Genomic DNA, 15,001 nt, shown 5'->3' on the forward strand with positions numbered 1-15,001 from the left:
TCCGTGGTGCCGCACGTCCTTCTGGGACTCGTAGTCCCCAGGTTCGGGCCTCTCTTTACGGCGCAGGCGTATTCAGATTGAGGCCGTGTTTCTATTAATACGCATGTCCCGGAGGCGGAGTGGTGAACTGCGCAGGTCTAAAGGGTGGAGGTGCGATTGAAAAGGCGGCGCACTGCGGGGGTGGGGCTTCGGGGACTTCAGGCCGTCTCTACTGAGCTCTATCTGTCTGCGAGAATGGCGGGTAGGGGGAAGCTAATTGCGGTGATCGGAGACGAGGACACAGTTACTGGCTTCCTCTTGGGCGGCATAGGGGAGCTTAACAAGAACCGCCACCCTAATTTCCTGGTGGTGGAGAAGGATACAACCATCAATGAGATCGAAGACACTTTCCGGTACGGTAGCCTGTGAGGCCTGAATGGGTCCCTCTGCTTCGGGTCGGAGCGAGGGGAATAGGTGGGGGCAGCTCGGAGCCCCGGCAGTAGGGGCCTGAGAGGGTCTTCCAGACCCTGCCCTCGAGGGTCAAGGAAGTCGGTCCAGCCGCCCTTCCGGGGGAGGCCTCTGTGCCCCAAGTTCTCTTTCTGCACTCCGGGGGACCCGGGTTATGTCAGGTCCACGAGCTCATCCCTCATATGACTGTGTGTCAGGAAAGAAGGGGAACAGAGCTCGTGACAGGCGCCGCCCCTCGGCCCAACCGGCCCCTGGGACCTGCCTCAGCTCTTTTGGGAGTTGACCCCTAAAGGAACCACACACTGGGCGAACACCTAGGCAGTGGGGTCGGGCTTTCTTGTATTTTCATGCCCTTCAGAGGCTCACAATCCTCCTGTAAGGTAGGGGTTATTATTCCCACGTACAAGTGGGAAAACTAAAGCTCAGAGAGGTTAAGGCACATTCCAAAGTCACACCATTTGGAAGAGAGGGAGTGGAGATTTGAACCCTAGGCCAAACTCTCTTAAGCCAGGTCCACACTCTTCAGTCTTGGAATTTCCCATTGTCCTGAGCATAGCCTGCAGAATATTAGGACTGTATCCTACTTTGTGCTAAGACCTTGCCTTTTTTTTTTTTTTTAAATCAAAAGAAGAAAAACTTCATGTGCGTATGGCATGATCAGTACAGAGAATATAAGAATCTTTTCCCCTCCCCGACTTGCACTCTGTCTCTCTCTCTCTCTCTCAAAAACAAATGAAATTTTTTTAAAAAGGCGGGGTTTGTGCCTGGGTGGCTTAGTCAATTGAGTGTCCGACTTCGGCTCAGGTTATGATCTCCCGGTTCGTGTGTTCGAGCCCCACATGGAGCTCTGTGCTGACAGTTCAGAGTCTGAAGCCTGCTTCAGATTTTGTGTTTCCTTCGCTCTCTGCCCTTCCCCGACTTGTTCTCTCTCTCTCTCTCTCTCTCTCTCTCTCCCCCCCTCCCTCCCTGTCAAAAATAAAATTAAAAAAAAACTTTTTTTAAAGAATCTTTTTAAAAAGCCACCAGAATAAGTGAATTTAGCAAAAAGACCTTGCATTTGAAGTCCATTTCCTGCTCTGGGTCAAGAGTGATAGCTTCATAGTGTGGATGTGGGCATGTCCCTTAACTCAGGAGGTGTCCTGGTGACTTGAAACGAGGATGCCAGCCCCCTGTGCTTTCTCACCCCTTCTCTAAGGCCCCTGTTGCCAAGTCTTAGGAACAAACCACTCTCCCCTGTTTTCCCCTAAACAGCCCAGCCTTGAGCTGCTGGCTGAGACTGGATCCTGCTGCCTGGGGATGATAGGCCCTGAACTGGCCTGATCTCTAAGCATTCTGGTAAAGTGACCCAAGTTGTCATAGGAGAAGGACAGATTTTACTCCAAGACCATTCCGTGTTTCCATCCAAAGGGACCCAGAGATCAGTCATCAAATCTAACTGGCCCTCGTGCCTGGCACAGAGCAAGTGCTCAGCAAAAATAGTTTATTTATAGATATATATTTTTTTAATGTTTATTTATTTTGAGAGAGAGGGAGCTCATGCCAGTGTGTGAGCAGGGGAGGGAGGGAGGGAGACAGAGAGAGAGAGAGAGAGAGAATCCCAAGCAGGCCCTGCAGTGTCAGCACAGAGCACAACACAGGGCTCCATCCCACAAACTGTGAGATCATGACCTGAACTGAAACCGAGAATCGGTTGCTTAACTGACTAAGCTATCCAGGAGCTTTTTAATATATTAAAAAGCTCCCCAGTAGTTTTTAATATATTAATGCCTGGGTGATTACAAGAAAGGAAGATCCCAGTGCTAGGTCCTCTCTGTGGGGAAAGGATGATTTTCCTCTTCCTATGTTGTATTCTTAGCTCATGCCAAACTTCAGCATAGACCTTAAGGCCTTTAGTGGTCTCATCAGCCCCTTTAAAGAAATTGTTTTCCTTTGAAAAGTTAAGGTATTCGTGTGGTTTGCAAATTAATATTTCAAAGGTGTACATATTGAGAAGTCTCACTCCTACCCCCATCTATTTCCACTTCTTTACCTCCCTTCTCCGCCCCTGGAAGCGCTTCATTCCTTATCTTCCTGCTTTTTTAAATGTACATACTAGGGACAGACATACATATTCTTATCCTCTCTCTTTTTCACACAAACGCAGCATACAGGTCACATCAGCCTGTGCCCTAATCTTCAGCACCAGCTCACTTGGGAGCCTTCCAAGCAGGGGAGGTGGAAGTTACCCCTGACAGCCAGGGCCCCTAGATTTTGAGTGAAGTTGGTTCTGGTTAGAATGGAGAGAGTTCGGTCTAGCAACCTTTGCCCTTGGCCTCTGCACTCGCTGGGTCAAGCACGTTTGCCTCCGCCGCCCGGCCTCACCACCTCGGAGTGGGCTCCCTTCTCATTTCTCCCAACAGGCAGTTTCTAAACCGGGATGACATCGGCATTATCCTCATCAACCAGTACATCGCAGAGATGGTGCGGCACGCGCTCGACGCCCACCAGCGCTCCATCCCAGCCGTCCTGGAGATCCCGTCCAAGGAGCACCCCTATGATGCCGCCAAGGACTCCATCCTGCGCCGGGCCCGGGGCATGTTCACAGCCGAAGACCTGCGCTAGGGCCCTCCCTACAGCCAGGCAGCTCCTCCCGAGGCTTGCCCTCAGTCCTTCTGTGAGTTTTGAGCCTCTGATTTCCAATTCCCGTGCCCCTGCCCACTCCATTAAGAGGCTAGGTGAGGGGCTTCCAGGTTGCTGGGGCTCTGCCATTAAAGTCAAGGCTGGTTAGGGAACAGGAAGCCTGAGTGTCTTCTCTCCACCACCTCTTCCCTGTGCTGTTACACGGTGTCATTGTTGATGTTAAATTAAAGTAACGTTATTGTTTCTCTCCAAACTGAGGCTGGGTGCTAGAAAGGACACGCGTGGGATGAGGCTCTTGGGGAGATTCGACTGGCAGGGCTGGAAAAGCTTCTGCCAAAGATATAGGCATAGAAGAGTTGCACCAGGAAGATTGTCCCAGGAGGTCATAACTCAGGGATGGGTCCTCTGAATCAAGTGACCAGCTCTGGTGGGGAGGAGCGGGAGGAGGCTTGTGTCCAGGCCTCTGGCTCCCCCACTTCAGTCTCTTGGGCTGGGAGGGGACCTGACCCCAAGGGGCTGGAAGCAGAAACACAGGAAACCTAAAGGCCTGTGATACGAGACTGAGCCCGGATCCCGCAAGAGGTTTGGAGATCGAGGCCTTTCTCTGGCGGGCCCTGGCCTGAGGCTGCCTGTGGATCAAGGCACGTGAGGTCTGCTAAAGGCATGGCAAATAGAACCCTGGCCCTATGTGAGGTGAGGCCTGGTTGCCGGGTGACTGTCCGTGGCAGCCACCTGCTGTCCGAAGGACTCTGCCTCCTGTGTTCACCCCTCAGCTGCAGCCACCCTGCTACCTCTCCTGCCCTTGCTACCATGTCACGGCAACTCAACATGGATACGCTGCGGCAGAACTTCTGGAAGGAGGAATATCTGAGGGAGAAGATGTTTCGCTGTGAATGGCACTGCAAGTACGGGTCGACGGTGAAGGCCAAGCAGAAGGCTAAGGCTGCAGCCCGCCTACCCCTCGCGCTGCCCACCCTGCACCCCAAAGCCCCTCCCTCACCCCCACCTGCCCCCAAAGCGGTGCCTTCCACGACCCCCGGCCCTCCCCTGGAGACGCCCATTCAGTCCGAAATGTATCCGGTACTGCCTGCCACCCGGGCCCTGCTGTACGAAGGCATCTCCCACGACTTCCAGGGGCGCTACCGCTACCTCAACACCCGAAAACTGGACGTGCCAGAGATGCGCTACCTCTTCCCCATCACCACCAACTTCATATACGGCTGGCAGCTGGGTGAGCCCCAACCTCCCAGAGATTATTCACTTCACAAACACGGAGCTCCTGCCATGAGCCAGGCCATGCTGTCGGCCCTAGGCACACAAGACACACGGATGGGGGTGTCCATTCTCGCGGGGGGTCCAGGCCGTAAACATAAGACAAAGGAAACATCTGAGAAGGACAGGTTCCATGATGAGACTAGGGAGTGATGGGGGAGAGGGGCAGGGGGCATGAGACGTTTTAGATGGGATGTCAGGACGTTTTAGATGGGTCTCGGAGGACCGACCTAAGGGCTGGAAGCTAAGTGACACAATGGAGGAACCCAAGTGGGAGAGGAAGCCGTGGAGAGTTTTAAGCAGGTGAATGGTACTGATAGGATACTAACTGTTCTGTAAGTAATGGCTTTTTCAGAGAAAGAATCCGCTCTGGCAGATGAGGTCTGCATCTATTTTGAGTTATCCTGGCAGGGAGGATAATGGCTTGGGCTAGGGTGATTAGCAGTAGAGCTGAGGTAGATTCAGGCTATGTTTTGGAGGAAAAATCCCTGAAGCCTACTGATGGATTGAATGACAGAAGGAGACAGAAAGCCACGGCGAAGCGCAGGTGTTTGGCTCAAGCAGCTGGACAGGGAAGAGAGAGGAGCAGGGCTGGAGGGGGTGTGAAGACAGATGAGCCCCAGCCAGGCTGGAGGTGCCAGTGCAGTGGCTGTGTACGAAGTCCCCCCTCCGGAGTGAGGTCAGAGCTGAAGGTGCACATTGGGGGGCAGCAGAATATAGGTGCTATTTAAAGCCTGAGGTGGGACAAGCTCATCCAGGGATCTCCAGGTGCTGGAATCTGACAGGAGAGGCCAGGGGCACAGAGAAGGGTAAGGGAGACGGTTTTGGTGGGAAGGCTATCCATCTGGACTGAGTCCGCTTTTTCTGGGAGGCTGGGTCAGTGGTCCTCATCAGGGAAGAGAGTGGGGAGACAGCGGTGTAGTGGGAGATGAAGTTATGGCATGGGAAAGGGACTACACCAGGGAGTGTTGCGGGATTGCTGGGTGACGCCGCGTCCGTCCCTTTGCTATTTGTGGTCATGAATTTCAAGTGAGACTACGCAGTCATGGGTTTTTCTCCACAGGCTTGAATGCCATCCACAGGTAGACGGTTGGGATAAACACAGTTGACATTTTGCCTGAAAAATTCCCCCCACTTTCCCCAGGGTGCTAAAGGGAGAGGAAGGAGTTTTCCAACAAAAGCAGGAAGCAAGTCCCAGGGGAACAGGAGGTAGAAGGAAGCCCTGTCTCTCCCAGAGACGTTTAGCTCTGTCCCTACGATAAGCAGTGCTGGGTGTCCCACCACCCACTCTGCAGAGGACCCTGAGGTGGGGGAAATAATGGCACATGGCTGACTGACTGGTTCTGCCCTCACTGCTGATCTGGGCACCCAGCCAGCTCCTTAGTTTGCCCAGGGCTCCCATTCCTCAGAAGCACTTTTTATTCCTTCACAAAGGATACAAAGTGGATACAATACAGGCAGATTCCTAGGGCTAGGAAGGCAGGGCTCCCATGCTCTGGCCAAGTTCCCTTTCCCAGGACCCATCATTCCTGGCCTCTGACATTTTTTCCCAGGCCCCCCGGTGAAGCAAGAACTGGTCTCCTGTAAGATGTGCCGCATCGAATCATTCTTCCGAAAGAATGGGGCCTTCGCACTGCTTGACCCCCGGGACCTGGCTCTCTGACCTTGGCCGGGCAGTGGAGTTAGGGGAGAGAAGACGAAATAACACGCCTTCTAGTGGGACTGAGCTGCTGTGTGTGTTTCTGGCCCTCCCAGGCCCCGAGGCAGCGTTGGGGGCCTTTCTTGGAACTCCCTCTAACCTGCACTTGCTTTTTCTTTAATCCCCATCTCTTTAATCATCCCTTTGAGGATTCAGCAATGACTAGATGGGGCTGCGAAGGGCGAGGGCTCCTCTCCTGGCAAAGGGTCCTCAGTGCGAGGCCACAGTAGCTGCTGGAAGTTCTGGGTGTTCCTGAAAGAGAGTGGCCGGTTATTCCAGATGCTCGAGAAAGAGAACCATCTCGCTCGCTCTCCCTCTCGAGGAAGATCGCCCCATAAGCCTCCCCATCCTCCCCTCACCTGGCCCCGAGGGCCCGCAGCCGCCGGGTCCTCTCCCGATGCACTTGTTGCAGCTGCTGCCGCAGGGCTCGCCGCTGCCCCGCCGCGTCCTCCTGGGGCGGTGCAGAGCGCTGAGCGCCCCGGCCTTGGACCCCGCGGGCTTGATGGAGCCAGCAGGGGGCAGCACCCGGACTGACGCCCCCCTCCCGCCCTCTGTCGGGGTCAGTGCAAGTGTGCACTCCAAAGGCATCCAGGAGGCGCGCCCAGCTCGGACCCAGCCCTCCCCTCCCCCATCCCCGCGTTCCCCCCGCCCTGGCCCTGATAGTGGTGACGCCACCGCCTTCTGGGAGCCTTGCCTGTGGCGGGAGCTGAGCTGGGCTGGGTGGGGGCCCCAGAGGGTGCACCCGGCAGTGGCGGTTCCTGGCGATGCGGAGGCATTCCAAGACCTGGGGGGGGGGGGGGGGGGGGGGGCGGCGGGGAGACGGCTGTCAGCGGCCGGCCGACCGGCCGGTCCTCGGCGGGCCCCGCCTGCCTCAAGCCGGCCGGCAGGTGCGGATACGCACCCGGAGCCGCTGCTGCTCGCGATCCTGCCGCCGCCGGCGCCTGGCCGCGCGGTGTAGCTCCAGCAGCCGCTGCAGAGCGGTCTCCTGCTGCACCGCGCTCACGCCCGCCGACGCCTTCTCCCTGCCCGGGGGCCAGGGCCACGCGGCCTTTGAGGCCTTGGGGGCCTCCGCGTTGCCCCTCGGCTCCCCGCCGGCGCCCGGCACCTGCTCCGCCGGGCCTGGGCTTTCTCCCCGGTCCTGAAGCCCGTGCGGGTCGGGCACCAGCCCTGGGTGCCCCCGGGGAGCTGGGGGGCGCTCCTGCTGCCCCGAGCTCCCAGTGCTTGGGGCCTCTAGCGTCTCGGCCCCTGGCCTTGGGAGCAGCCGCGGCCGGGTCGGGGGCCTCGGGGGTGGAAGGGGAGTCGGTACCCGCTCCCCGGCGGCCCTCTGCTCTCCCGCGCCCGGTGCTGACTCTCGCCGCTGCGCGGCCCTTTCCCCGGAGCCAGGGCTCTCCCTACCCCTTTGCTGTGGCATCTGTTCTCCCAGGGACCTACAGAGATCCCTAGAAATTCCCAGGGAGCCGCCTTCCTCCGGGGGTTGTGTAGGCACCTCTCCCTCAGCCACCTCCCAGTTAGGGCCTGGGGAAGTCTGAAGGGTCTTCATTTCCGGGTCTTGTGGCTCCTGGAGAACCTCCGTTCTCTGACACTTAGGGCTATTTCCTCTTTGACCTTGAGGAGACTCTCTCCTCTCACTCTGGGGAGCCTCACACCTGGGATACTCCGAGACCTCCTCCCTCAGAGCCTGAGTGGCCTCTGCACTCTGACCCTGGTGTGTCTTCTCTCTGTGTCTGGAAGGAACTTCTTTGCTCTCCCCCCGGGGGGCTTCCCCTCTCTGACCCTGGGGGCTCTCTTCTTTCTGCTCCTGAGGGTCCCCCTCTCTCTGCCTCTGAGGAATCTCAATCCTCAGCAGTTTCTGAAGTTCCGCTCTCTCCTGGCCCAGGCTCCAGCCCAGCCCCTCCAGGGGAACCTGGGGTTCTGGCAGGCCCCGGGAGGGCAGGTCCGAGAGCCTTGGGGCTCCCTGAGTGAGCTTTCGACCGCCTACATTCACGGATGGCTGTTGACAGGGCCTCCGGGTTGTGGGTCCTGCTTGTCTCCTCTCTGCCCTCTGGGCCAGGTTCTGGGAAGCAAGAGCATTTGGGCCCAGGCTTGTGAGGGAATCCCCGTGCCAGGCCCACTTCCCCCAAGGGACCCTGGAGCCCTCAGTGGCTGTCCTAGTGGGCCTCACTTCCATTACAGCCCTCGCCTGATTCCTGAATTCATTAAACTTATTTTATGTTGTGTAAAAGGTACTTCAGTGGTGGTCCCTTCTTCCCCCTGGCTATAGGAGGTAGGACCACCTCCCCCCAGTAGGCTCCTCCCAGGCAGACCCCACCCCTGCTCTTCCCAATCCGAGAGGGCCCTTGCCCAGGGCACTTTGACTCTTTCACCTTGAACTCAGAACTTCCTGGGTCCCCAAAGCTGGTGGTGGGGTTCAGCTCTTGTAGGCAGCCTGGGGGAGAAAGACCAATGTCGGGAACCCTCTGCTCATGCCCCAGCCCCTCACAGACATTCCACCTGAGCTGGAACCACGAAGCCTAGGGAGTCGCCAGCACATGAGAGAAGGGGATGCCCTGAGGACTGATGTTTGGACTCCAAGGCTATGACATTTCATGGGTCCACTAGTCTTCACGTTGCCTGTCATGTGCCTGCTTGTCGGATTTGCCTGCCAGCAGCCGACCACATCTTCCTCATCCTCCCAGCTGAGGCAGGACACCTTAGAAGAATCTGCACACCCCTGTCCTCAAAACCACCAGAGGATGCTTCGGGGCAGGAAGGGTCTGTTGGCCAGCTTGTCAGGCCCTCATAAGAACACCCCCCTTCATCCTGGTGGGCCCGCGTAGGCCCATAAAGAAACCTACTGTATACGCCTTATTTGACTGTTATTAAGAAAAACCCTCTGTAGCTCTTTCTGGGTTGCTGACAGTGAAATCAAATGAAACTCAAGAAATGAAATTTTCGGCTGGAGCCTGGCCTAAAAACTGCAAGTTTCATAATTAACAAAAGACATCTAAAAAAAGAAATGAAATGTCACTGCTCCCTTGCAGCTGTGGAGGAAGGAGAGTCATCCTGCCTCCATAAAAGTAGTTAAAAGAACTTGATTTCGTAAGGTCCTAAATGGAGAACTTTCACAAGTCTATTCCATCTTTATGAATATTCACACATCCACATTGCATAACAGTAACCAAATGGGCATGTTCTCTGTGAAAATAAATGTCTTTTGAAGAATTTTTGAGCAAAGGAGTCTGTGACCAGGCTCCCAAGCGTGTAGAAATCATTGCCATGAACAGGGAACATAACCCCCAAAACCTGTCCCCTCACAGTTTGATTTGTTGTCTTACTTGATAGTTCATTTCTCTGGTTATAGTGTTGTCATTGGTATCTCTGTTTCCCCAAGAGATCCTCTATCTGTAAAACTTTCCGTCAGTCAGAAAAACGAGCATTGGCGCTTTGCTCTTCTCTCACGCGCACGACGGAACAATTAAAGGCTTATGGCTACACTAGGCTAATTTAACAAATAACTGGAGAGTCTGTTCCCTTTAAATTAATAGGCCCAGGGTTCACAGCGTCCATCCCACAGAATTCGAACTGCCTGTTTACGGTCACGCTCTCACTAGGCTGTGATCTCCTCAGTGACAGGGACCAAGCAATGGGGCCGAGTCTCTCTTGTGCTCTGTATGTTCTGGGTGTCTGATGCGAGGGTAGGACGCAGGGGCAGGAGCTGCTGTTCCGTTCCCCCCTCCCTAGGCCGCCGTGAACAGTCCTTCCCAGCGCGCTCTGCCCGCCCCCCCCCCCCCCCCAGTTTAGCTTCAGAATCCTCCTGGACCCTGTGCCTGGGACAGCTGCTACCAACCAGGTGGAACTAGGACATAAAATAAAACCTGCTTGTTGTCCCTGGGTGCTCCTGGCACCCAATGTAAAGTATGAGACAAAGAATGAGTGAGGAGGGGACTGGGATCCTGGCACTTGGGATGAGGACTTCCCACCTCCTCCAGCTCTAGTCTGGCCACCCGGCCAAGGTGTCCACGTACCAGGTGTGGACTCTGCAGGCAGAGCAGGGCTCGCCCACCTTGGGTCTCTGTGACTCGCAGCTTCACCCAGATCCAGGGCTGATGATGGGACTACCGCCAGCCCCCTGCGGGAGTACAGAGGCTGTTTCAGATACACCTCTCACAGCCCACGGGCTCTGGAAGGGGAGGCAGCCTGTCTGCCAGTCTCCCCACCCCAGTGCAGGGCAGCCTCTCCCAGCCCCTGCACCCACCACTGGATCCCAGCAGCTGGAACTCGGGGTCACCCTTTCCAGGGGCTGTGGGGGCCCCAGGATGAGCCTTGGGCACAAGAAAGAGATGCTAGGCAGGGCCGTGGAAGGAGATAGGAAAAAGGGTCCAGTGCTTGGCCCTTTTGTGTGGCAACACGAAACAAACAGGATTTCCCAAGAGAAAGACTCACCCCTCAGGAAGCTGATGGTTCTGGCTCAGGGAGTCCCCAGCCTGAGGCAATGGGCATGGCCTGGAACTCTGGAAAGTTTGGAGGGTGCCCTAGTCCACAGGGCATCATTCCCCAGTGTGGTAGGCAGCCTTTAAGGTGGCCCCCAATGATCCCTCCTCCTGGTATCCAAGCCCATGGATGACCCTGTCCTCTTCCCCTCCTTGTGAGGAAATGGAGCTCTCCTGCCCACTCGAGCCTTCAGATGAGACTGCAGTTGTGACCAACAACGTCAGCTGGACACTTCCTTAGCAGTCACCATGAACACCCCCTCTTGCTACAGCTGAGGATGCCTTGGCTCTCAGAGATGGCCGTCAACTTGCCCAGAGTGCCTTGGACAACTGGTGACTGGGAATCAGACTAGGAGGCACGGTCCTAGTTCCCAGTCACCATAGCACCCTCCCTCCTAGACGGGTCAGCCCAGCCACCAGCCCTGAAGGGAAAGGTCCGTGCACCCCAGGCTAGGCATCAGTGCCTCTGCCCTCAGGAGCCATGCCAGGCTCGCGTTCCTCCCATGCTGCAGCCGTGTCTAAAGGCTTCTAGGGGTGCCTGGGTGGCTCAGTCAGTTAAGTGTCCAACTTCGACTCAGGTCATGATCTCACAGTTTGTGAGTTCAAGTCCCGCGTCAGGCTCTGTGCTGACAGCTCGGAGCCTGGAGCCTGCTTCAGAATCTGTGTCTCCCTCTCTCTCTCTCTGCCTCTCCCCTACTCACTCTCTCTCTCTTTCTCTCTCTCAAAAATAAATAAACATTAAAAAAAATTAAAAAAAAAAAAGCTTCTAGATGTCACCATGCAGTTGATTTGACGCAGATAGTTGTTAATTGCAACATGGTAATAGCCTGTATGTAGTTAACAGGTCCTGGGTGCCACTAGACCCTTTCCATGGATGAGTTCACTGGTGCTCCCTCTGAGTAAGATCTACTATCGTCCCCATTTTGCAGCTAAGAAAACAGAGGCTTACAGTCCACGGGGAGCATCAAAACAGAGACCCAACCCAGGTCCATATGTGCCCAAAGCCCACACCCCATTCACCTTCCTCCCCACCACAATCACCCTGATGTCACACTGACCCCCTTGCCTTCAGCCATGCCCGTGCTCACCCAGCTGTTCGGCTGCTCGGGGCCCCTACCCATCCTACCACGGGGCTTGCTGCGCTGGCTCCATGCACACTGGGCCCGGTCCCTCAGACCGCAGAGCTGGGCCCGGGGGGGCCAGAAGAGGCCCAGCCCCGCCCCAGTCAGCAGCTCCAAGTCCCACAGGAGCTACAAAAAGACGCATTGCCAGAGCATGAAGGGGTGCCCGCACTGCCCTCTGCCATGCCCCTCGGCCAGCCCCTACCTGTTCCTGGGCCCGCCGGCTCCGCTCCATCTCCAGCAGCACAGTGGGCAGCTCCAGTCCCGAGGGACAGGCCCGACTCTCTTGCACCTGGGGGGACAGGATGGCATCAGGCCTCCACCGTGCCCTTTGGAGACAATGCCCCACCTCCCTCACCTGCTGCAGCGCAGCCTGGAGTGGGCCCAGGCCTGCAGGGCATCTAAAGAGGTGCTGGTACAGAGCTAAGGCCTGCTTTTGGCTACAAGGGAGCCCTCGGCCGCCAGGGGCGGCTGCCTGTTCCATGGGGTTGGGGAGCCAGGGCAGATGTCCCCTCCCTCCTCTCCTCTGCTGCTGGAGCCTGGAGAAGGGAGGACCAGGAATGAGGAGGAGACAAAGGCTCCTGAGCTCAATAATGCAGGGACCTGACATCTGAGCCAGGGCCCGGACCCAGCCAAGTCTCACAGAGACTCTGGCCCGCCTCCGATATGGGTTTCCTGGCATGGGGGATGGCAGTGTGAGGGAGAGGTGTCTGCATATGCTTGTTGGCAATCCTGACCGGGTACGTGTTTTACGTATACATGTGAAGCTTGCAACTGCATTATATCCACACGTAATATGCCCAATGCGAACAGCGGCTACCAACAGCTTACTATCTGCAGGAAACAAAAGGCTACATACAAGTAATCCGTCCTTGAAGCAACTCCGAGAAGTAGGTGCTATCATTATCCCAATTTTACAGATTAGAAAACAGCCTAGACAGTAAACTGCCCTAGCTAACATGTGGCAACGTCCCCCTCATCTGGAGGCAAATGGCCGTGATAAACAGGCTTGGGGGAAACACGGTCCCAGGCGCAAGCAGCCACAGGCCGGACGACGGTGAGCACTTCCCAAGGGCTTGTTCCAAGCTGTCCACGTGCAAAGTGCTGGCCACAGGTCACTCTGTTTACTCCTCACAACATGCGAGATGCATCAGGCGAGGACACGGTTTGTACAGGTCACAGCGAGGGGAGGTGCAAACACACGAGCTGGTCTGTGACGTTCACACGCTGTGCTGTCATGAGCAGCCTTGCGTGCCTGCTGCTTTGAAACGGCTCCGCGAGAGAAAGAGGCCACCTCTCTCCCGTGGGCCTCAGCAGAACCGGGCTAAGCTCGCAGGGCAGGCCATCTCAGTTTAGCCCAACACTCTCTCTTCACTCCTGTTGAAAGATTAGGGACCTGGCAATGAGAATGGAGGACCCCCCCACCCCGGTCTTTTAGCCAAGGTTCCTAAAACACCAAGGTCACAGCCAAAAAAAAACTAGAGTTCTTTTTGAAGACAGACTTTTCAAGGAAATAGACTTTTTGTCTATTTCAAAACCCATGCTCCTTCCCCTACAAGGATGTCTCCTGCTCACATGTCCGTCCAGGGTGGGTGTGGCTGTGAATGCACACATGGGCCCATGCATGTGCCGCACATGTTTATCTGGGTTTCTGAGGTGTGTGTGTGTGTGTGTGTGTGTGTGTGTGTATGTGTGTGCGTGCGTGCACATGTGTCCATATCTCATCACAGTCTGTTGTGTCTTCTGTTCCCCACCCCAGGCATAGGGTCCCTATGTCACCAGCTGTTAGAATAGCCCAGGAGGTGCCTAGCCTTTGGTATTCCCCAAATCAAGAGGAAAGGGAATGCCATGGGGGGAAACTGAGCCCCTTCTCCGTGCCCCTCAGCCTCCTGACAGGATTCCACATGGATCCACAGAGGTACCAATGTGGGGACCATGGGCTACGCTTGTGACATAGTGTGAGCACGGAGCTGGGACCAGGATACCTAGGTCCTCCTTCCATTGCAGGGTTTCCCAGGCAACACCAGGGTACGGTAGGTGCAAGAAGTGAAGGCTCAGCTCCCACAGCTGCCACCTCTCTGATCCTGGGGACACTAACCGCTGCTGTACCCCATATTCCAAGCCCCACCATCCCAGCACCAGGAGAAAAGACACATACACACAAGTAAGCAGTAGGAGAGGCCCCAATTTTACTGCTTCTGATTGAACACGGTGAGGTCTTTATGGGACACAGGACCCCAGTGCCTGGGTGGGGCACTCTTTCCATGGCTCTGGCCAGGGTGGGAGCTCTTCTCGAAGGAGAGGCTTCCGACCTGATGAGTCCTGGTGTCCTGGCTACTGGCCAGGGCTGGGCGGAGGTCTGGGTGGCTGGTCCCCAGTGAGCTGGACTGGGGGGCAGGCCTCGGGTGAGATACAGTGGGCCTCGTGCTCCACCAGGCCCGCGGGGCACTGGCAGCCAGGAACGCAGGGCCTCACACAGTGGGCGGCCAGTTCCCCCAGGGGGATGTGCTGGTTGAAGCAGGTGCGGGGACAGGGCGGGCCACACTCATCGAACACGAAGCCGCGGTCCAGGGGACAGCCCACCACTGCAGGTGGAGCGGAAGGCAGGGTCACAGGGGCACCCCGGCAGCGCTCCAGGTGCCCTGCTCACCCCTGCGGTCCACCCTGTTCCTACCACATCCACACCTGAGCCCTGTGCCACCCTCTTCCCCAACTCGCGCTGGGCATTTCCCCCTCACCGCAGAGTGTGGGGCCCCGCCAGGCAGGTGTCACCCCTGCCTGGCGACAGTGACTGGCATAGGCTTCCAGGGCATCACAGAGGCAGGCGTCAGCCAAAGAGCCGGGGCCACAAGCACATAGGTCATACACGCAGGCGGCAAAGAAGGGCTCTGGTGGCACCACAGAGTGGCAGCGACTGAACGGGGAGGACTTAAGCACACCACACCGGGCATTGGCCTCACGCCTGGCACGGTAACCTGCTGCCCTGCACGGATCCACCTCGCGGCCCTTGGAACATGTCCGACTGGGTCCCGGCCCTTCTGGGACCTAGGTGGCAAGGGTGACCCTGATGTGACAGCATCCACTGGCGGCTGATCTCTGTGTGCTACGTGCTTCAAAAACACGTTCCACTAAATATTTTGGTTTAGCTCCAAAAATCTCCCTACAAGAATAGCAAAGGAAGCACCAGCTACTTTCTCCTTGTCCCCATTTTACAGCTGGACAAGCTAAGGCCCAGAGCAGGTTAAGTGACTCACCCAAGGTCACACAGCCAGTGAGTGGCAAGGCAGGGCTTGCGGATTCGGATGATGAGGCCTCATTCAACAGGCCACGCTGCCTCCCCCAGCACCACGACAGAAGCAAGAAGCCCCCAAATG

General features: G+C 56.5%; 3 protein-coding genes across 10 annotated transcripts in view; 2 read left to right on the forward strand and 1 right to left on the reverse strand.

Annotated features, from left to right (window-relative positions):
• The first annotated feature begins 121 nt into the window (after positions 1-121).
• ATP6V1F (ATPase H+ transporting V1 subunit F) lies at positions 122-3,319 on the forward strand. The gene is made up of 2 exons (XM_060633094.3): positions 122-392; positions 2,847-3,319. The coding sequence occupies exons 1-2, from the start codon at positions 235-237 to the stop codon at positions 3,046-3,048; spliced, it is 360 nt and encodes a 119-aa protein (XP_060489077.1). The 5' UTR covers positions 122-234; the 3' UTR covers positions 3,049-3,319.
• A 106-nt stretch (positions 3,320-3,425) lies between these two features.
• Positions 3,426-6,064, forward strand: SPMIP1 (sperm microtubule inner protein 1). Its single transcript, XM_060633092.2, has 2 exons — positions 3,426-4,297; positions 5,892-6,064. Exons 1-2 carry the CDS (start codon positions 3,730-3,732, stop codon positions 5,999-6,001), a joined length of 678 nt encoding a protein of 225 aa, XP_060489075.1. The 5' UTR covers positions 3,426-3,729; the 3' UTR covers positions 6,002-6,064.
• A 113-nt stretch (positions 6,065-6,177) lies between these two features.
• The window catches only part of KCP (kielin cysteine rich BMP regulator), a 47,030-nt gene continuing 38,206 nt past the window's right edge, over positions 6,178-15,001 (reverse strand). For 3 of the 8 annotated variants that reach the window (XM_078439707.2, XM_078439714.2, XM_060633077.3), the window contains 2 exons: positions 14,366-14,672; positions 13,799-14,212 (listed from right to left, as the gene is read on the reverse strand). In XM_078439707.2, coding sequence (XP_078295833.2) covers positions 13,962-14,212; positions 14,366-14,672 — 558 coding nt within the window. In that variant the 3' untranslated portion in view covers positions 13,799-13,961. Of the gene's footprint in view, positions 6,290-6,396; positions 6,822-9,040; positions 10,528-11,594; positions 11,757-11,832; positions 11,920-13,798; positions 14,213-14,365; positions 14,673-15,001 lie in introns of those variants that run through there. The other 5 variants (XM_078439717.2, XM_078439716.2, XM_078439705.2 and 2 more) reach the window with 4 other exon arrangements.

The sequence above is a fragment of the Panthera onca genome, chromosome A2, assembly GCF_046562875.1.
Source record: "Panthera onca isolate mPanOnc1 chromosome A2, mPanOnc1 haplotype 2, whole genome shotgun sequence".
Taxonomy (NCBI): domain Eukaryota; kingdom Metazoa; phylum Chordata; class Mammalia; order Carnivora; family Felidae; genus Panthera; species Panthera onca.